Consider the following 23,378-nt stretch of genomic DNA (forward strand, 5'->3'; position numbering starts at 1 on the left):
CTTCACATTATATTTGAAAAACCCATTAACCCTTGTTCTTCTCTGAACATACAGCTGATGAGAACTGTCACTTTGTATGCAAGGAAAAACCTTCATATTTCTACCACCATAATAAATGCAGGTCAACTTTGCCCCTTTACAATTATGTATAATTTTGAATTTTGAGCTCCAGGATATACTATGGGTAAGGACAGAGCTAGAACATGTCCTTGGAATTTTCTGGCACATTCTTCAGTCTTCCCTAGACTACTTGGGTTTTATTTATTTACTTATTTAATCTGCATTGTAATTCATGTCCTATCTTTTTTTTTTTTCCTGAAATAAACTGAGAATATTGGGTGTTGAGTCCAAATAGGTGTCTCTTCCTCCATTTTTTCCTGATTCCATCCCCAAAAAAGCACACTTACTACCACGTTGTCAACTAAAGACCATAACACAATCTGGCATCCTATTGCATCTGCTGTAACCTTTCTGTTTCCCTCATCAGCAGAGTGGGCACATGGGGAGATGTATGTATTACAATACATACATAGGCAATAGCCTTGGTTCCTACAATATGTCCCATAACAGAAGTAATAGCAATACCTGGGGACTCATTTAGAAATCCAAATTTTTGGCCCCCCCTCTAATCTAATAAATTAGAAACTCTGAGAATAAGAGTCAGCAATTTATACTTGAACAATTTCTCCAGGTGATTGTGAGTTTAAGAATCATTAGCATAGTGGAAGGCAATGCAGAATTGCTTAAAGTCATGTAGCCAGAAGTAGAACGACCCTGGAACACATGTGCCCAGACTCTCAGCTCAGAGCTAATTGCATGAGACTATACATTTGTGTGAACGTCAGGCTCCTCTTGCACGTGTATTTAAGGCTTATTTGGGTAATACGTGAAACAGAACTTCTCCAGGACTTGACTTAACTTGAACAAATGAATGACAGCATAGATAGTCATATTTTAATGATGTAATAAACAAATGAGACTATAAGGGGTAATGAATAATTTTCATTAAATATTTCTTGGCTTTGGAGTTCAGATTGGCGTTAATGATTTCTGTTTAGTAATAATAAGCAGTACTTAGGGAGTTTTTTAAAGAATGACTTTGATGTTATCTATGAACTTTAGTATCAAACTAATTTAACTCCAATGGTTGGTTAAACAATGACTTAGCACTTTGGGCATGGCCTTTCTCAATGATATGAAGGGAAAAGTTGTTCACCGCTGAGCACTTATTTCTTATTGGGACAATGGGTTATACTTAGTAATTTCCATTTCTAGAAACAGGCTTCTACAAAGGAAACGTCTAAATGTCTAAAAGTGTTCATCAAAATCTTTGTGAAGTCAGCTTCAACACTTCTATTTGAGAAGTAAAAAGTTTCCTGTAGGACAACATTGATGTACTAAATTATACTGATGTAATCAGATGCTATTGTACTTTTCTTCATCTTGGTTCAAAAAGTCTTCTGAAGCACACAGTGAAATGGTATTCAGTTCTCTTGACACCTTCATATGTTGTAATATACTCTGTTTTTTATTAGCCTATAATTTTGTACAAACATAAATGAACTGTGGGCACTATCATAATCGTTTTGTTGTTTGGAGCCAATATTTATATTGTATTTCTCTACTGAGAGCATAACTTCTTTCTCAATTTACTTTCTGGTAATTTCCACGTATTTTGATTTGATACATTTTTTAAAAGTTAACATGGTAGCCTCTCTGATCCTTAAAGATATTAAGAGAGCTAACAAACTCCATCATTTTGAAGAAAAATGAATCATCTTTCCTTTAAAAGTCAATATTTCACAAATGTTCACAGGGATAGCTTGTCATGAGTGTGAAGTTTTCAAAAGTGGCTGCCACTGGAAATGTTTCATTGCAATAGATACACTTTAAATACCCTGTATGAGAATGCAAGTCTAAAGTCACAACTTTTTGAAACAAGGCAAGTTTTCAAGAGTAATTATGCTCAACAGGCTTGATTTCCCTACACTCTGCGTATCCTCTTTCATCCCCCACCATCTCCAGGGAGATTTTGTGCTAAATACAATGAAATTATCATCACTTTGGGGCTTTCCCTGACAGACATAATCCAGGTAAAACACATTTGTATGAGGCAGCCAAGCATATGACTTTAGTGTACTCATAACGGGATTCCTTTGGTTTATAAATTGATAGGCACAGCCAGAGGGATTATGTAAATAACCAACAGAATGAAATGTAATGCAGAGGGTGTAACTCTATCCCCCTGCACTGCAGAGCAAGAGACAGCAGGTGCCTGACACCAAGCTGAACCAAAGTGAGGTGCCTAAAAATGGAAACACAGTTACTTTAAATAGTCATGTTCCTACTAGGGACTTATTCTACATAGTCATATCAAACAATCTCCTCCAATGCTACAGCCAGGGAGTTTTTAAATCTTTCTGTATTTTGCTGCCCAGACCTCACTTGGAACTAACTGTAGGTTTCTGAACATACTACGTGGTGATTAACCATGTAGTATGCTCTGTCTTCCTAACAAATTTTTAAAAACCTGTTATGAACCTAGTGCACCAAGGGTTTGTTATCTGACATCACCTCCTAGGACCATGATAGATGTTATTTATATATTTAATAATTATTTATTGAATGCACCTACTTTAAGCCACGTGCTATGTTAGTATCTGGGGATATGGTGCTAACAAGACACAGTCCCATCATAGGCAAGTGGATATGGCAAATTCATGAACACTTTATCACCCGAGTGCAATAGGGAGCCACTGAGTAGGCTGTAGCATTTAGTAGTGAGGTGACAGCAAGATTTGTGTTACACAAGGATTGGTCTGACTCTGTGGAGAAAAGATTAGAAGGGCCAAGATTGGCAGGATACTTAGTGATCTATTCCAGCATTTTCTTGACCTTGTAAGTAATTCTAAAGCACAGTGCCTGGAACCTGTAGATACTCAGTAAATATCTGATGAAATATTATTTAAAATAATTTCCTCTTATACTATAGAATGTAAAAAAAACAGTAGAAATCCTTCTAGAAAGAGAAATATTGTTCACTTTCTCTTAAGGCTAACAAGCTTTAATTAGGTAACTCAATCATATCAATAGTATACTGTCACCAAGCATTGAATTGGGGTGGGGAGGGAGTTTTTTACTGAATACATTTTATCTTTTCTATGAACTTCAGCATCAAACTAATATAACTCCAACCTTTAAACAATGACTTAGCACTTTGGGCATGGCCTTTCTCAATGATACAAAGGTGAAAGTTTTTCACCACTGAGCAGTTATCTCTTATCTTACATTACTACCTTAAAGTAATCAGTCCGGCTCCCAACTTCTCTCAAAATGCAGTGTCATTAACGTGAGGACTGATTGCAAAGATATTTATTTACAGATTTACTGCCAACATGTAAAAATCAAGCGATTATCTGAATCTTGACTTTGACATAGATCCCTTCTGGGGAAGCTGAAAGCAGCTTTACCGTGACTGCTTTTACCAAGGCAAGCTGATGAGTAATGACTTTATCTGCAACCCAGTGTGGGGATAAGGGTCTATTTATCTATTCATATGATATTCATAGAGAAAATGAATGTCAGCTATTCCTTAAATACTTTCAGGCAAAATCATTTAATTTTTTGTGGCAGAAAAACCCTATGTTCATTTTTACTTTTCTCTCTCTACATGTATCATTTGAGCCAGATCATCATCAGTGGCAAATCAGTAACATAACGAGCAGCTTGAGAATATACAGTGCAACTGAATCATGCAGGGTGAAGCTTGCCAGGCAGGCCCAGTTAGTCCACAGCATCGTTTCCCCATTGGGAACACAGAGGCCTGGAGGGTCAGGGTGCCTCCCCTTGACTGGGTTCACTTTGCTGACTTTTGTGGGGCTGAAACTGGGACCCTGACTCCTGACTCAAATCAGGTCTCTTTCCTCTTGATCCACTAGCTTAATTTTATGTTAGAGTTTTCCAAACTGGGGCTATTACTAGATTATAAAAAATCACTTGTAAGCAATATCTTTACATTTTGTAGTGATTTTTATACCTATTGCGGTCATTGAACTCTATGAAGGATATTTTAGTTTAGTCCCACTCTTTGCTTCCCGCCAGCAGTTAGCTTAAATTTCACAAAGGTTTGTGAATTTTACATCTAATTTTGTGTTCCCTAGTAAGTACATGAACTCAAGTCAACTCTTCTGGAACAGTTTTGAGCATAATTCTTAATCATTGACTAACTTTCAAGGAAGCATTATTAGATTAATCGGTAACTCCTGTGATATATTAATGAAAGTTTTCAATTAAACCTTTTTCTAACCCATAGAAGATATCTAAATTAGAGATGACTTTTTTTTCTCTCAAACTCTTTTTTTTTTAATAGACCAACTTGTTCACAAAAGGCTCAGGAAAAAATAGTTTGTTTCACAGTGTCCTAAAATACAGAGCAAAATGTAGACTTTTGGACATCATAGAGGAACCCGGGGAAAAGGTATTTAAAGGCAGATCCTCTACAACACCAAGATGGGGCTTCCTATAGTAGGTGGAGCAAAGAATGGAAAAGGGCTTGTGCTTCTGAAGCTGGGACTATTCCTAAGACAGCCCAATACTGGTAAGAGTTCTCTTCAGTGAGTGCTCTCTCTGTAAGCCTGGCGGCCAAATGGATCGTTATCCAGCCATGGCCACCACAGCCAGATTTGGAAAGACATCTGGGCTGAGTGCCCTGCTGATCACAGAGACCTGTCATTCCTCCTCAGGAGCCTGTTCCTTTGCCTGGGTCATGCTGCTTCTCTCTCAAAAATCTGCTTAGGATGCTGATCCCCATAGCACTTATTTCTCAGGGATAATTACTTTCAGTGACTTTCCTAATTTCCAGCAAGTACTTACTGAGCTAATGTCTGATGTGATATGATATTTATCACATCATATTTAATATAGTATATACTTACAACGTGCTATATCCTATACATATTATCATGAAATGAAAGAAAGTTCAAGAAATGATACTGATTCTACCTGCAGTCCATCTAATGTATTATATTCTACTGCATTTTATTTTTTAAAAAGCTGGTCTCAACCCACTGAATTGATTTTACACTTTACTTTGACAATTAATTTGACTTATTACTTGATTTGTCAATTGAAAAATACTCTTTTAAGCCATATTGAAAGCATTTTTTTAAAAAAGCCATGTTAAAAAAATCTGTAAGCCTTGTTAAGGATTTTGGGCTTTTTCCTACAAATACCAGGAAGTTGTTGAAGAATTTTAAGCAAAGGAATAAGTAGGTCCTTTTGGTGTTTTGAAAGACTATTCTGCCTGCACCATAAAACATGGCTCAGAAGAGATGGAGGCTCCTTGGAGTCAACCACCTGTGCAAGAGCCTGGACCCTCCTTGATCAGCCAGGTAGGATCTGCCTCTCCTTATCATGACTGGCCTCCATGTCCAGGAGGCAGCTGAAGCCCCAGGGTTTTAAGATGGTGATCTCCACTTCAGCAGAGGTCAGAGCTGGCAACAAGAAAGTAAAGCCAGAGGGCAATGAAATTAGTCCTGTCTTTTGAGGTTGCAGTTTAGAAACTTTGAAGAGCCTACTTGCATGTTAGCTATGTCTAAATGACTCAGGTATTTTAGTCACTCGAATATTTATTTATTCCAAGATATATAATACAGTTACTATGTGTCAAGACTGTGATAAGTGTCAGGGATTTAAAGAAATAAGGCTAATTCTTGTCCTTAAAGAAGATCCACACATCTTTCCCTGAAAGAAAATACATCTTGTATTTTCTGCATTTATTTCATTTTCACTCTTCATATGTAAAAGTCTCTGAAAATCTAGCCTGGTTTAGTTGTACTAGTGTCAAGGGTGGGGCAGGGGGAAGAACTCTCTCCTACCACCAGCACCAGGGGAAAAGGGAAACTTGAGAGAACAAACCTGGAGTCACTTTGTTCAACATGAACTTCTCTATTGAGCCTGTGTTTCCAGTGATAAAACTTTCAAGGTTCTGGATTTTGTTTTAGAGAGTTGGCATTTCCTTAATCCTTCCTTATAATCTTTTTATACACCTTTCTAAAACATGTTAGGTTAACTATTAAGAAAATCAGTTGTTTATCATGAAGAACCCAAAGATGAATGAAAGACACTCTCCATTATTCATAAACACATCTCCCTTAACGCATCAGTGAACAATGCTGGCGACAGCTGAACCGGGTTTACAAACTACTAAGGGACGTAAGATAAAGATCTGAGCAGTAACATAGAACAGAAGTAGGTTATTCAAAGCACACTTTCCTCCCAAACCCCAGCATACACAGTAACTCCCTCTGTGAGTATCAGGCTTCCGTAGAAGATCAAAGGAGTAACACTTGAGATTATATCGAGAAATCTAGTCAATAAAGAGTCAAAAATGTAGATCAGAATCTTCTTTCAGATAAACCCAAGATATGAAGCAGAACAAAATGAGCATAATATTTTTCCAGTGAAGTGAAGAAGAAAAAAGAATAGAAAGCAGTAATCTGTAGTTCAAAGTGGACCCCTGAAATGTGGGGCCCTAAAATACTGTGTCTATTTGGATACCTGTAGACATTTTCATCACTCCCCTTGCCACCACTAAATTGCTAATTATTTGTCCCACATTTCTGAAAGCTACAAAACCACTACAGAAAATTTAAAGTGCTAAATGAAAAACACAGAATTTCTGGAAACTGTTCAATAATTCTGGTAAGTTATCCCTGCAGGGGGACTGTGTTCAATGAGAAATGATTAATGGGCTCCCAATTGGTCCAAATAATTTATATGCAGAATTTTTATAGGTAGTTTCTAATAACTAATGAAAATTTCTTTACTATTCCTTTAACTTGCAAAATAACACAGCAAAATTAAATGATCTCTAAGATACTTCCCATTCTTAAGACGTTACACAATAAAACCTTTGGGAAATATAAACCCAATTGTTTAGAATATAAATATAAATATATATATATATACACACAATATTATATATATGAAAAGGAATGCTTCTGTCAGCAAAAAGCATTCCTGAACTGTGACATTTCTGATAGAAGACACGACTAGGTGAATCTCATGGAGCTCTGGATACTACTACCATCTTGACGGATAATTCAATATATTAAATAAAAGTCACAAATGAGCATGAGTCTTCATACAGCATCTGTTCACAAAGACCATGTCTTTACTCTGAGAAAAAATGCAGTTTTCCCTGGGACAAATCTACATGTGAGGATTTGACTTTTAATTTCTTGCTGAGTGAATCAGCAGTATTTGCTGAAAAAGAATATAAGCTAATTTCCATACTCATCATTATATAACCCACAAAAATGAAATCTACAGCCTTATCACTTCCCATGGCATTCTCATCACTTCATCCCTCATTACAACACAAAAGGCCTTTATGTGTGCTCTTTTGCCACAGGGCACTCGCCTTGTGTATACACCTCAAATCGTGTTTATATTTGGTGTGGTGGTGCCTACAAGAGCATTTTTGTAGTAGATGTTGCTGTTTGCTCCCAAACTCTAATTTAAGCTTGCCTTACCCACACCTGAACCTAGTAAACACAAACGAGTTCCATGTGATTACATTGTGTTGTATGTGACTAATGTCTCCTAGAATTCTGCGTCTCTTGCACCCTGGTCTTGGTGAAAATAATCATCTCTTCAGTAAGGTCTTCAGGGGTCTGTGGGGGCCTTGCACTGAGAAAGAGGCCATATAGTAAAAAGTATTTGGATGTGCTTGGTCATGACAGATAAAGTCTTGCTAAAATGGTTGTGTCATGTTCTCTAGTAACTACTCAATGGATATTCATAAAGGAAAATATCATGAAAGAGATTAGAAAGTTATTTCAAGCATATCATTTCATGAACATATAATATACCCTAGTTTATGTAACATGTGCAAGTCTTAAAGCAGCTGCTCACATATACATAGGTAGAAATACAGAGTACTGGATGGGAGCCAAGGGGTCCAAGTCTCAGAAGGAAATACTTTTAATATACTTAATTATTCAGGCCTCTAATCCTTTGGATTGTTGTATAACATTTCGCTGCACCATTTGGAAATACTTCCAAACCACAGAATGTCTTCAGCTTTGCAAATAATTACTGTGCCGACATGTTTCTGCCACCCTGTTGAGCTATATTATTAGATGAGATCACTCAGCACAAATTATTTTTTGAGGAACTAGATTCATTTGGTTGGAAACATCATACTTTCAATAACCTTTTAACACAACAATCCGAGATCTCATTTTATGCATATATGCAGGGAGTCAAGATGTGTTTATTCAGGCATTACCTAGGGGCTTCAGTGCAGGGTGTAGTGGAGAAGATAAAGACAATTCAGAAATGATTTCTGTCCTCAAGTTGCTCAAAGTCTAGGATGAAAACGGACACAAAATCAGAATCATAAAACAGCATGCTTAAGATTATAAGCAAGATTGCCAGGCCAATGCTGAAGAAAGCAGAGCTGAAGATGGAGATAGAGACAGAATCCTGGTGGCATAATTTGAACCCCTGTATCCAGCTGTGCTCAGAGCCAACTCCTCTTCTTACAGTTTTTCATTCAATAAATTCTCTCTGTTTAACTTTGTTTTGCTAGTACATTTTAAGTTGAGTTTCTGTATTTGTAGTTGAAAATGTTCTCACTAATAATGAGAGTCAAAGTCAGGTAAGAATGGAGGCAGAGAGCTGTGCTAAGAGGAATGAAGATAATCTGGATGAGTGACGGTAATGGCACTAAAGAAGAGAGAATATGTCCAAACTGTATGAATCCTGAATAAGCAAGGCTCCTTAGATGTGTGAGAAGGGGGAGAGGGAGACTGAAGAGACACAGGTGTCATCTATAAAATACTTCCCACAGTAACACCCAGATGAGTGAAAGGGCCACATTCTTAACTAACACGAGTGAGTAGAGAAGCAGGATGTTCTTTAGTTCTCCTTGGGGTTCAGTCCGAGGACACCTTTATGCACCTAGTGAATAGGCAATGGGAAGAAGTAGAGGCTCTGTGTCCATCTCCTCCCAGGTACTACGAAAGTCTGGTTCCAAGCTTGGTGTAATTAACAAACAGAGCACTTGATATTCCTTCATTTAAAAGTCGAGCACAGTCAGATGCGAAGTGCCAGCTACGCTGTGTGTCCACAAAGGATAAGAATGACTCATTGTCCTCTGCGTCCATGCCCACCACTGCTGTGAATGGGATAAAAACTTAAACCCTCATCTTTGAAGCCAGTCTTTACCGGTAACACCAAACAGAGCGATAATTCAATCTCCAGTTCCCAGAGGTATAAGTGATAGTGGTTTCAGAGAGATGATGCCGTATCTGTGCCAAAATGCAGCTAGAAAAGGGCTCCATTGTCTCTACTCAAAAGCTCAAGATTAATCTTGTGTGGTTTGTCCTTTATGATGAAATGAAAAAACAGTCTAGGCAGGAGCTTAAAATACAATTTAGTTCTTAAAAACTCAAATTGGGCATTATCTAGTATAAATCTATAACTTATAAGGAGCTCATTCATATGTGCACATGAACACTAAGACTTCAATATGAAGGGAAGGTGTGGGAGGCCCACTCATGAAGAGTCACGTATAATAAACAGACTTAAGGAAGCTTGTTTAGACTCATAGGCAATCAAAGAAATTTAAATTTAAACTAATGTATCATTTCATTACTAATAATCTGGAGGCAGGAAATTACAATGCTAAAGTGAAATTACCATTTTGGGATGATGTAGGGCAATATTTAAAACCATAAAATATTCCTAGTCTTACCCAATATTTCTATCTGTAAGTTTATATCCTAAAGATATTATTCAGCAGAAGAAAAAGGTACATGTATGACATAATCATTATAGCATTCTCCTCAATATCAAATCTATTGGGAAAGGTTTAGCTGACCAACAATAGTCTAGTAGATAACAAAAAGCTGGAAAAATGTATAAAGACATACATATTACAGTTATAAAAGAGTGTAGACATATAGAAAGTAGTTATGATAACTTTTGAAATAAACAAACAGTATACAAAATTGTATATATACTATGTGAATACATATACATTTGAACAAAGACTAACTTGAACCAAATAAAGAAAACAGAAACAAAGTAATGCATGTATTAAAATTAATTTATAACTCAGAATGAAAGAGGGACAGAGGAGGAACTACTCAATAAACAGTGTTAAGACAACAAAAAGAAAAGCCAATTCCAGTTAAATAAAAAACTTAAATGTGAAAGGTAAAACTGTTAAATATTTTCAAATAAACTAGGAGTAAATTTTCTGGTCTTGGGGCAAGAAATAAGTCTTTTATATAAAAAGCATTTATCATAAAATAAAAGTGATATAATTGACACCACAAAAATGAGAAACTGCTGTTCATCCAAAGATATCCTAAGAAGAGTAAACATACAAGCCACAAATTGAAAGTAGACATTTGTCACATATAAAACTAACAAAATTAGCCTGCAAACTATACAGAGAACTGAAAAATGGGTAAAAGTCATGAACATATACTTTATATATGAAGAAATACAAATAGACATTAAGCAAGTGAAAATATTCTCAAACTCATTAATCAAACAATTTTAAATTAAAGCTACACTGAAATATGTTTTATATTAATACCAGGGTTGATACATATAGCTGCATTGGCTGTATACTGCTCAACTCCAGGGAGCACCATTTGTATGCATTTAGTATGAGTGGCAGCCCCTGAATACAACGTGCAATGGGTTGGCCCAGCTTCACCACCACCAAACTGGCAGACTAAACTCTGCAATATCGAGTCTCAGCAAGGATTTGGATGAATGAGAATCTCAGGCACTGCTTACTGAAGTGTAAATTGGTTCAACCACTTTGGAGAACATTTTGTCATTATCTATTATGACTAAATGGCAGGCTTAGAAAGGAATGAGAAAGAGCATTGACTACTGAACACAAAAATGCCCAGTGTTGAATGCCCAGTGATAATAAAAATAAAAATGTGAAATGGCACCAATGAACTTTAGTTTGTCCAGATGCGCTTAGAAGCTGGCAATATAAATGAAGAAAGAAGATTAAAACAGGATTTTAAAAGACCTGTCAAGATGGATGGGGTTAAAGTTCAGGAGGGCTAGAAAATTGAAAGTACAAGTATATGTGAAGTGGAAAGAATTATCCATGGTATCCACATTAGTACAGAGACTAAGATGTAGGTCAACAAATTACAACCTGTGGACCAAATCCAGCTCACGCTGGAACACAGCCACATCTGTTCATTCATTTACCTATGATCTATTGCAGCCTTAGCTCTAAACAACAGAGTTGAGCAACTGCAACAGAGACTACATGGGCCACAAAGTCTAAAATATTTATCTTACCCTAACAGAAACAGTTTGCCAAAAGATTAGAGAAAGTAAAAAACAAAAACAAAACAAAACAAAAAAATCAGAAATCTTGGTGAAGTTAAAAATATACATGAAATAATAAAAAGATTCTTACCATTATACTGGAAAGGAATATAGACTTCATTTATGCTAAACTGGAGCTAAACTGGAAGATAACATGGTCCAGAGTGTGGTAAAGCCAGTGGGTTGCCAAACCCATAGGAAAGTATGACTAAATACATCAGACTTTTGGAAACTTAATAATCATAGTGGAAAAGCTAGAGTAGAAGGCTAAATATTTCTTATGAATTGACAAAGCCCTATATTATGTGGACATAGACATAATTGACTCAACTAAAAATGATTTAAAAGTAATTATGGGAGATTCTATCATATGCAGGGCACTTCCTTCTGCACCATATTTGGTAGAGAGCTGAGTGAGATAGGTGAGTCCCTCAGTGTACAGGTTGCTGGAAGCATGAGCAAGAGTATGTGTGGGAATGAGATCAAGGGATACATGGAGATAAGATCATCAAATTTCCATAGATGGTCACCAGTCAAAGGAGGTAGGGGCTGAATGATCTGGGATGGTTAGGAAGGCAGGAGGACTCTGAAGATGTTATCGACCTCACCAAACTTTGGTGACCTTGTCTGTACAATGGGGGAAATAGCAGTACTTTCAGCCTAGATTTATAAAGAACCTAGAGCAGAATTATGTTCATAATAGCTAGAAATAACTGTCATTGTCATTGTTGCTGTTTTGTTTCAGTTAACATCATTCCTTGAAAGTTCCATTGTGAATGATGAACAAGATCCCAGCAACTGAAAACGCTGGAGTGCAGACTGCCAGGCAGACGGCACAGTCATCAGCTGCTGGGTGCGTCATGGGCAGGAATCCAGAATGCAACAGGATTTAGTGTGGATGGACTCAGCGAAATGCCTATTCTAAGCCAGATGCCTGACAGGGACTTTTAGGCACCAAGGTTTTACCCAATTTTATGAATTTCCTCTTTTACACTTAGGAGGCAGAACTCCACCAGCCACTTTCTATCTGTTGACTAAGGTAAAAGAATTCATCCATATGTCAATGACAGCCCAGATATGGAGGCACAGAAAAAACATTTCTATAGGGTCGGTCCTCAGATTTCCTTAATGGTAGTTGACATAAGAATCCTTACGTAATGTCAATTGCAATTCCCGAGTCCAATGGTGAGGAATGAATAATTTGCAATTCTGTGAAGCACTGTGGAATCTGTGTACATGGGTGCTTCTTAAAATCAAAAACAAACAAACAAAAAAACAAAACAAGAAAGAAAATAAAACCATATTTTGGCATTAGCTGTGTGCTGCTTAGAATTTTGCAGCTTGGAGGGATCAAATTGGAGACTTAACTGCATATTTGAAATAATAAATGTCCATGGAAAAATCAACTAGTTAATGCTAAATGAACTTGCCCAGAGCCCTTCCAGAACTTTGAACTGTTGAGGTCTATTTTCTTAGAGAAACAGTTTGGATAGCCTATAGATAATTTAAGGAGATTATATGTGTTTATGGAGTTTATGACCCATCTATTTAAGAAATCAGTCTCCATATAGGAATATGAGGGAAATAAACATGTCGTTGCTCTTTTGGCCAGGAAAGTTATATCCTAGGAGAACTATTTCCCAATGGTTTAGGGAGACTTTGAAATCTGGGTCCAGGACAAACCATGGTACCATTGTCTGAGGGAGCAGTGAGCTGGAAGGAGCCTCTGTGTCTTTCCACTCTGCCACCACAGTTGCCTTGGACGACCTTATTATATTCTCTGTTTATGTGAAAGAGAAATCAATTTCCATCTTGAGTATTTATTTTGGGTTTTCCATCATGAGCACCAAAATCTAATCTGAACTGGTCTAAAGACAGACAAAAAATACAAACTACATCAGTAATCACAATAGCTATAAAAAGGACTAAACATACATACACATTAAATACATATTAAACATAAATTAAACATTAAACATAAATATACAACAAAGGCAGAAATTCTCAGATTGGATTATAAAGCACTCCAGCTATTAATATATATTCTTTAAAATCTAGACCTGAAATGTCAGGACCCTGGAGGGTTGAAAGCATCAATTGTTTCATTAAATAAAATTAAAAGTTTTATAGGAAAGAGGCAAGGAAATCGCCAATGCCTAAAGTTTGGTTGGTGTTGTTTTGTCATCATCAGAAACAGAAAGTCAAGAAAAAGATTAGGTTTGGGGAAATGATAATGAGGTCATTTAGAGGTCTTAAAATGGAAACCAAAGGACTAGGTAGGTAGCTTGGAGTGGAAGCAGGCTAGGATAGATAATCCATCTAGGTGGAGGTCTATGTTACAGTGCAGTTCTCAAACTTGAGCTTGAACCAGAATCCTCTGCAAGGCTTGCTATACCACAGGTTGCTGGGCCCCACCCCAGAGTTTCTGATGCTGTAAGTCTAAGATGGGGCCTGAAACTACATTTCTAAAAGGTTTCCAGGTGGTGTGAATGTTGCTCAAACTTTGAGAACCTCTGCTACTCAGCCTCAGTTGGTTGTATCAGGAGGCAATGAAGCCCAGAGCTGCTTCAGTGATTTTGACAGCTGACCACACGTTAGCACTACCTGAGGCACTTTAAATGCACCTGGGCCCAAACCACTCCTAATGAATCAGAATCTCTGTTTTGTTTTGTTTTTAATTCCCCCGATGATTCCAATGGGCAGCAGACAGCCAAAAACCACACTCTTCAGGTCTTCTGATGTTTAAGAAGTGAAAATCTGAGGTTTTATGTAAATGGCTCTAATTTGTGTAACATTGCACAGTCCATGTAAAACAAATATGCAGGCTCTAAAATTTGCAAACCCAGCTACATGACAGGTGTGACATTTAGCTTAGGTATCCAACAAGGAGTTGAAGTGTAAAGCCAGGGCCTGGAAGATAAATTTGGATCATGGTCATAGATCTGGGGGGGGGGGGAGTGTGTATAACGTAAAAATGTGGGAACAAATGCAAGTAATCCAATGCAAACTAAAGTTGGATATTGTCCAAATAAAATGATTACTTTAAACTATTACTTTCAAAAATGTCATTATTTATCACATTTTACCTTTGGAATATAATAAATATACTGCAACTGCAAGGGAAAGATCTTCAAGACCTAAAACACCCAAGGAATTTTTAATTGCAGGGCACAGATAGGAAGCTTCCCTTTATTGGAATAAGAATATTTAGACAGTAACAATAAGCCTGAACTGCAGGCAGGAAGAGGATTGGTGCATGATCAATGAAAGCATGTACTTTTTGGCGTCCTTGAACTCAAGCTTTCATTGGTTAGTTTCCCATAGCTGTTGTAACAATTGCTACGAACTTGGTGGTATAAAACAACACACATTTATTCTCTGGTAATTTTAGAGGCCAGAGATCTGAAATCAGTTGCACTGGTCAATACCAAAGAGGGGAACAGGGCCTGCTCCCTACCAGGTTATAGGGGAGAATCCATTGCCTGCCTCTTCCAGATTACAGAGCTTCATTCCTTATATTCCTTGGCTTCTGGTCTCTTCCGCCAGCTTCAAAGCCAGCAGCAGAGCATCTAGCTCAGTGCTCACCTTGGCTTCTGCAAATCTGCTTTGCCTTCCTCTCATAAAAGCTCTTGTGATTTCACACAGGCCCCACCCTGATAGTCCAGGATAATCTCAAAATGCTTGATAACCCTACACATAGCACACAAGTTTATAATCTGCTTGTAATTAAGTAACAATATATCACAAAAGTTACCAGAGCCTTCCTTATTTTTCTATTTTTTTCTGGTCATGTTGTTGCTAAACCATGATTTATCTAACCATTTGTTATTTTTCTATTTTATAAATTAAATTTGCGATACTTGCCCATAATTGACACACTTTTGATTATTTCCTTAAAGTACATTTCTAGAAGTAGAACAACTTGACCAAGGGTTTGAATATTTTTAATTTTTTGGTACAATCTTCCAATTGCTATTATTACTCACCATAGGATGATCTAGGAAAATGGCCACTTGTCTGCACTGTCACATAAACAATAATTGGGATGAAAAAGTGATCCTCACTGATAAAAATGCTGACTTATTATATTACTGCTGCTTATTTTACATTTGTTATTTTATGTTTATTGGAAGTAATAAATCATCCATGTGTGTATATTGGGGTAAGAAGTAGCCCCTGAGAAACGTTCTTTCATACAACCAGTGTTTAACTAACTTGCACCTTTGAATTTTGTTTGTAAAAATATTCTGACTATATAATTTGCTTATATCAAGTTCAAAATCAGGGAAAAAGGATGTGAGACATTAGGAGTTAAGATACTGGTAGTTTGAGAGAGAGGGAGAAAGAGATAGCGATTAGAAGAATATCGAAAGTAGGCTATGAAGTGCTGATATTGCTTTATTTCTTGACCCAAGTGATGGTTATTTTGTTTTGTTCCTTTTATGACTATTTATTAAGATGTACACTTATGATTTTTGTAGCTTTTATACAAACTTTTTTACACTCAGGTCTGTGAACACTCAGATTAGGGCACAATCTACTTGGACCTATTATTTCAATTATAAAATTGAATTAAATGATATTTTAATTATTGATTAACAGGGGGTAACGAGAGTTATTTCTATGAAAACTAAACTGAATATTTTACAAACACTCTATATCAAGTTGCTAAACACATTGTTGGATAATCTGTGCATAAGTCAATTGTTAAAAAAAGGGAAAAAATGTAGAAATCTCAAAATAGTCTACACTTTAGATTGCCTCATTGATATTTTTAGTGTCTCTAATTTCTCTCTCTATTTTAAGGAAACAAACTGAAAGCTGTAGACCAGTGGTCCCCAACCTTTTTGGCACCGGGGACTGCTTTCATGGAAGACAATTTTTCCATGAACTGGGAAATTGGGGGTGGGGGAATAGGGGTGATGGTGCAGAGTTCAGGCTGTGATGTGGAGCCAGTTTCCTAACAGGCCACAGAATAGTACAGGGTCATGGACCAGGGGTTGGGGACCACAGCCGTAGACAACACAATATGAGCACCATTTATGCAAGATTATTTCACATTCCAAGCAGCAGACCCGGTTCCAAGAAATGGCCTTGACCCAGAGCTTTAGCAACCATCTGTTTAAAATAATTATCTTATAGAGGTTTTTAATCTACAGTTTCTTTCAGTGACCTTACCTGTCAGTTAGTGTTTCTGATTGTATCAGATAAGAGGGCCATCTACCATATCTCAGAAAAACAAGACAGAGAAAAATAATGAAAGGACATAGGAGGAGAAGGAGAAATAAGAGGTGAGGAGATTTTGCTAATGGGAGAAGAATGGCAGATGAACAGAAATTAGCACACAAACACACATGTTAATATACTTGAATTCTGCCTTCCATTTCCGTTTTGAACACCAACATGCCAACCAAGCACAGATTCTCTAGCCACATACAAGATCCTCTTTTTCCAAATTATTAAAACCCACATAGGCATAAGAGTGATGCGGTATCTGCTAACATTGTAGAGATCCAAAGCATAGAGATAGATCCATGGCTGGGTTGACCAATAGGCAGACTCATCCAGCCATGCGCAAGGCAAGAGTGGATGGTCAGGGAGGGCTGTCATGACTGGAGCAGGACAAGTTTAGCTTCAATAAATGGATCTAGGATTGTAAAATCAGGAAATATAAAAAGAAGCTGTATTAATTCATTCGGGCTTCTATAAAAAAAAAAAAAATACCATAGACTGAGGGGTACATAAACAACAGGCATTTATTTCTTACAGTTCTAGAGGCTGGGAGTTGGAGATCCGGGTTCCAGGGTGGACAGATTCTGGTGAGATCCCTCTTTGGGGTCATAGATTGCTGACTTCTTCTTGTCTCCTCACATGGAGGAACACAGCAAGAGACCTCCCTGGGGTCTCTTTCACAAGGGCACTAATTCCATTCATAAGGATTCTACTCTTTTGATCAAACTACTTCCCCAAACTCTAAGCCCTAACAGCATCACACTGGGGGGCTAGGATTGGAACATATGCATCTTGAGGGGACATAAACATTCAGCCCATTGTAGCTATTTTTTATTGCACCACACAATTAACTTTTGTTAATGAAGCTGACTTATTTTTCACTTTAATTACTTATGTGGGTGGAAGGTTAGGCTTTTCTGATCTTTTCAGGGGCTAGACTTGAATGGAGCTCTGGAGAGGCTCATTGTAAAGTGAGAGAGGAGTTTCAATAATGGTTGAAGTCATAGTGTGTAGGTTTCGTGGTATAATGCCAGCCCTCACAAAGGTCTGGAAGAAGTCATATTCAAGAAGTGAATAAACTGTCATATTTCTTATCTATCTCTCTCTCTCTCTCTCTCTCTCTCTCTCTGGACATTAGCTTGTCCCTAAGAAGGAAAAGATTAAACATCCTTCATCTATTTCCCTCAATATAAAGTACCTGCCTCTCTTCTGCTGCATAACAGATTAAAATTTGCCATTTTTTATTGGCAAACAATAAAAATGCATGACCCTGGGTCCAGTCCTGACGAGCAGCTCCTTGGCCTCCATGTTCTCACCAAGGCCATTTTTCCCTCTGTAAAAGAGAGAAGTAGTTTGATAAAACCTTGTACCCATGTAACCATTACCAGTAATAGCCTATTCTACAAGATAAGTTCTCAGGGCAGGGTGATGCTTATCTCGAAAACATAGATCTCAGGTCCTGTGGTTTCTGGGTAGAAAAAAATATGGCCTTCAAGTGAGATTAGGTTGGAGAATTACCGATGCATAAATGATACTAAGTAAATATTTGTTGAAATTAAATGGACAGATGTAGTCACCTATCTCTAAAGCTGCTCCTTTGCCTACATTCAGTAATGACTGGTATAAATGGACTATTTTTATACAATTATGCAATAAAGTACAATCAAAGCTGAACATGTAAGGAGTGAGATGACATGGTAAGTGTGTCACAAAGCCTTGAACTTTCACTGTCTGGCATGAAATATTCCAGTGTTTGAATCTATAAAAAACTGAGAAATTGGGAGCACAAGAAAGCAGCAAAACACAGCTGTCTGAGCATGACGGGAGCCCCACCTTGCAAGTTATGTAACAGCTGTTGAGTAATTGTGCGTTTAACTCAAAACACATTTTTGAAACAGCAAAGAATGATTTTCCAAAAAGGAAGAAATTGAGCAAGAGAAAGATAAATGCTGAAGGAACAGAGGTTTCTCTCTGGTTCTCAAGTGCAAAGTGAGGGGAATCAAGGAGGTTGGCCATGGTATTGCCTTAGCATCTGGGGGGTTGGCCCGTGCTCAAATCTGGCCTTCCTCTTGTTTTTTATAAATGAAATTTCATTGGAAAACACCTACATCCATTAATTTAACTGTTGTCTATAGTTTATTCTAAGTGGAGTCAAGTAAGATATATAACAAAATCCACTTGGCTCAGGAAGCTGAAAAAATTTATTGTCTGTTCCTTTGCAGAAAATGTTTGCCAACCCCTGTCTTAGGTGAATAGAAAGTTGTGCATAAGTGCTTTGTCAGGATGACTGTGCACTTAGAGAAGCAGTTGATCCCTGAACCCATCTGGGAATCCTCTTGTAGAGAACAGGGCAGAGTCAACAGGAATAAGAGCCCAGGTTTTGGAGTCAGACTGGTCTGAAATGAAATTCTGGCCTTGCACTTATTAGATCTGTGACCATAAGCAAGCCAGTCGCCCTCTCTATGTCTGTAAAATATATAATGAAAGTAAAGATAGAGAAACTAAGGCTCCTGCACCTGATTTGGACAAACTATCCAATCATTCTTAGTTTCTGTATCTAAATCCCATATTCAGGGGAGCTGGCAGTTTTCACTGGACCAAAATTGTTGTTAGTTCTTAATAATCAGAGCATCCAAAGTATTCTATCTGGTTCCTGCTGTAACTTTTGCTAGAGCTACATTACAATGAAATATTTTACTTAAAATGAGAGTAGTATAATAAAAAATTGTCCAGTTTGAATGTTCCCAGCTTGAAACATTAACTTAAGAATTTGAATTATTTGGGAGTCCTGCTTCAATTTATTCTTTGTATAACTGCCTATATTGATAAGTACAGATAACTTCCAAAACCAAACGTTATTTTCATTTCAAGTGAGCTGGGTTTGTTTGTTTGTTTGTTTGTTTGTTTTTTGAGACATAGTCTCACTCTGTTGCTCGGGCCAGAGTGCCATGGCATCAGCCTAGCTTACAGCAACCTCAGACTCCTGGGCTCAAGCGATCCTTCTACCTCAGCCTCCCAAGTAGCTGGGAATACAGGCATGTTCCACCATGCCCGGCTACTTGTTTCTATATATATTTTTAGTTGTCCGTGTAATTTCTTTCTGTTTTTTTAGTAGAGACGGGGGTCTCACTCTTGCTCAGGCTGGTCTAGAATTCCTGAGCTCAAACGATCCACCCGCCTCGGCCTCCCAGAGTGCTAGGATTACAGGCATGAGCCACCCTGCCCGGCCTTAAATGAGTTTAAACAGATGATATTTCCCTATTGCTAATTGTGGTGCCCATGTGTGACCATAAACTCAGTTCCCTAAAAGTCCTGCTGACTATTCTGTTCATATATAGAAAATAAAAATAATTTAGGGCTCCTGAAATCACAGTAGGTCTACTTACCTAGCACTCAAAATACACTTGATATGATATTTTAAAGCTAACCTAGGTTACAGTCTAGATAGAGAGCCTTTCTTTCCCAAACAGCACTCTGATTTTTCTGGAAGATGGACTGTTTGCCTGACAGCCTTGTCCTGAAGACACCTGGCCAGGGATCTCTCCTCATCAGCTTCTATGGAGAACATGTGCCATTTTAGACTTTCAATCCTCAAATTCTCTAAGTCCATCAGAGAACAAAAAGTTACATAGTAGCATACAAAGCATGAAAAGTCAAAAAAATAATAACTGGACTTAGTGGCCAGAGCAGCTGCGCTGCATACTCTCATCACAGTTTTCGGCTTTGTAAATTCATTCATCTGCAAATAGTGCAGTGTCTCCAGATGCAACTGCAATGCTGGAGAGCTGGTTTCTTAAGGATTTAAGGTTAAAGTCAAAGGCTTCCTGCCCTAGTTGTTACAAATAAGTAGTGTCCTTTTGTCTTTTCTTTTTCTTTCTTTCTTTCTTTTTTTTTTTTTTTTTTGCTCTGAGTTTGTTCATCCAATCACATCCCAGTATGCAAATAAACTTTAGCCCTTGCAGATAAAAAGGAACAAATAAAGCCAAGTGCTCTCTCAGAACCAAACTGCCTGTCACTTGTGTTCCAGGAGCTGAACCAGAAATGTCATCCTCAGACAAGCCAGACATACCTGCCCCACTCACCAATTTGAAGATTCAGTATACCAAGGTTAGTACAATTTGTATTTGCTGCTTTGACTTGGGTTTGTAAAAACTACATTCATTTAAAGCATGAAAGGTCAATTTAAGTAAACTTGTGTAAAGAGCCCTTTGCAAATACAAACATAAAAGGCTTGCAAAATGCAGGTCTGGGTTTAGTGTCCTGATCAAACAGTGAACTCTAAATCACATCTTTTCTTAAAAGATTTGCAAATGAAACGAATTCTCTTCTGTGTGAAAGGTTTTTGTTCCAGGAATCAGTGGACTTTACTACGCAGTTCTATTAACTTCACCGGAATGAATCATAAGAGAAACAGATACTCACTAGAAAAACTTACTGGAAAGAGCCAAACAAGTGGGAAATAATAGAAAACAAGAAAGGAGAAACAGAGCATACTGAAATAGCATTGTTTTTTTATATGCTTAGTAAAATGAGTGTTTATATAGGAGGACTTAAGTCTGATAATTAGATGAGAAAGCTACTGTTTCAAAAAACTTCAAGTGGACTTACATTATTTCTCATATTTGGGGGAAGCAAGCATTCTTCTTTACGTCTCCAGGCATTAGAGAAACAAGAGCAGGAGGCAGGTCCAGACTTCACAATCTGCAGCTAGGGAGAAAGAGGACAAGGATCCTGATTGTGCTATGTCTGAAGTTGGCCTGTTTCACACTGCTGCCAAGGCTGAATGCCTGCCTCCCCGTCAGAGCCAAGAACTCCAAAACAGGCTAAATAAACAAGCAAAACACAGTCTAACCAATCTAATCACTTAAAATTATCTTTAGGGTGTGGTACAGAAAGCAAAGTAAGAAATGAACTATTGCAACTCAGGGGAGAGCCGTTTTGCTTTCTGAATTAACCAGTGAAAAACAGAGAGCCTTATAATTTAAAGATACAGTAAAAGTTCCTGCTCCTTTATATTTATTTCCGTACTTGTGACCATGTATGGTTTTGCAGTCCTAAGTCTGTTGCATTTTCATTTTCATATGCACAATGTATGAGGAAGTTGTTCAGCTCATTGGCTCTTTTCCTTAGGAAAGTGTCAGCAGAGATCAGATTGTGCCTTTAACATGGCTGACCAGCAGCTATGAAGTGTATTAAGGTTTTATTTCCACAAGGTTTTATTAAAGGGGAAAATGTTTTCCATTTAATTTCATTACAAATAGGAACGTGAAAAATGTGGTGAATCCACACTCTCAAACAACTTACATTTGGCAAAAGTAAGGCCAAAAGATCCCGAGACTCTAGTCTCCCTCACTTTCTTATTCCAGATTTGTCATTCACAGGAAATTTCAATTCAAAGTAGGGACTCACTAGACAAACTTACTGGAAAGAGTCAAACAAGTGGCAGTTTTAAAAAACAAAAAGGGAGGAACAATATACAGAAATAGCATCACTTTTCCATATGCTTAATAAAGTTTTATTTCTCCTATTTTGGTTTTCATCACTCTCTCGTTTTGTTTTCATTCCTTTGACTGCAGTTAAAACATTTTCCTCCCATCTGTTATTTCTTCCTTCATTTCCTTTTACATTTTTTGACTCTGAGTCCCAGCGTTTTGCATTGCAGGCTCGGGGCGCGGTGGGGGGGGGGGGGGGGGGGGTTGAAAATAGTTGTCAGAGACCCAGCCTTGGTTTTTTTGAATGTTTAACACCCGCCTGACTTTTGTTCAGTCTCTGTCCGTCATTATTCATCTCCTGTCTTGTCCTTTGCCCCCCGCCCCATTCTCCACTGCCTTTGGTAATTTTTCAAGGGTCCTAAGGCTGAGTTAAAAGCTCGCACACAGCACAATCACTGCCTGCACATTGACACCACCACCCATCACTCCCAATGCTGTGACCCAGGATCTCAGGTTTGGAAATCCACACAGGTGATAGAAAACAGTCACTCTCACCACCCTCTCTCTCTCTCTCAGAATGTGCTGAAATCCTTCCTGCGTTGAAAGTGTCATCTGTTAAAATCTCTCTGCCACCTAGGAAGTATTGGCTTCTCTTACTGGATCTAGAGCTGCTGGCCCATTGCTGCCTTGGAGAGACAGTATGAGTTTAGGGCACCTGATATCTTTTGGAGGGAGTCAGGGGCTCTCCCCTTTAGCCAACTGGCTTCAAAATCTCATATCAACAGATAAGGCGAATAGATCTTTATGTTGCCCAGTAGTGAAATCCAGCTTAATTCAAGCCAGAAATATTTTGATAAAATTGCTTATTTATTTAGAATTGTAGCATTATACCAAATGCATTAAGACATCATAGCTTTTACTATGGAAAGGCAATTGTTTTTCAACATTGTGACTTATTCTTGGACACAAAACTGCATACAGGAAACAGTCACTTATTTATCAAAGGTAATATGATACATCTCTTAAAACTTGACATATCTAAAATTGAAAGAATAAAAATCAGTTTTTAAGTTGCCTCAATATTCCCATTGATTGATTTCCCACATAAAAAGCACTTGCAGTCCAAGAGTATGCATAGGCATCTATAATTTCCAATCAATATTGTGAACCTAAAATTGACATCTACTATATATACATATTATTCAAAAGTATCCTTAGCCCAAAATTCATAATAAGAATATAATTAATTTAATGGTTAAATAGCACCCAAGAATATTTTACTTTTATAGGATCATCCCCTTTCCCCTAAACATGCTAAAGGCAAACAACAAGTGG

At 37.6% G+C, this 23,378-nt stretch overlaps 1 protein-coding gene across 3 annotated transcripts in view; it reads left to right on the forward strand.

The window, feature by feature from the left end:
• Nucleotides 1-20,612: 20,612 nt before the first annotated feature.
• LOC138388359 (aldehyde dehydrogenase 1A1-like) overlaps nucleotides 20,613-23,378 on the forward strand; it is a 42,784-nt gene continuing 40,018 nt past the window's right edge. For all 3 annotated transcript variants that reach the window (XM_069476396.1, XM_069476397.1, XM_069476398.1), the window contains exon 1: nucleotides 20,613-20,718. In XM_069476396.1, coding sequence (XP_069332497.1) covers nucleotides 20,653-20,718 — 66 coding nt within the window. In that variant the 5' untranslated portion in view covers nucleotides 20,613-20,652. The remainder of the gene's footprint in view (nucleotides 20,719-23,378) is intronic.

The sequence above is a fragment of the Eulemur rufifrons genome, chromosome 7 (assembly GCF_041146395.1).
Source record: "Eulemur rufifrons isolate Redbay chromosome 7, OSU_ERuf_1, whole genome shotgun sequence".
In the NCBI taxonomy this organism is placed as follows: Eukaryota; Metazoa; Chordata; class Mammalia; order Primates; family Lemuridae; genus Eulemur; species Eulemur rufifrons.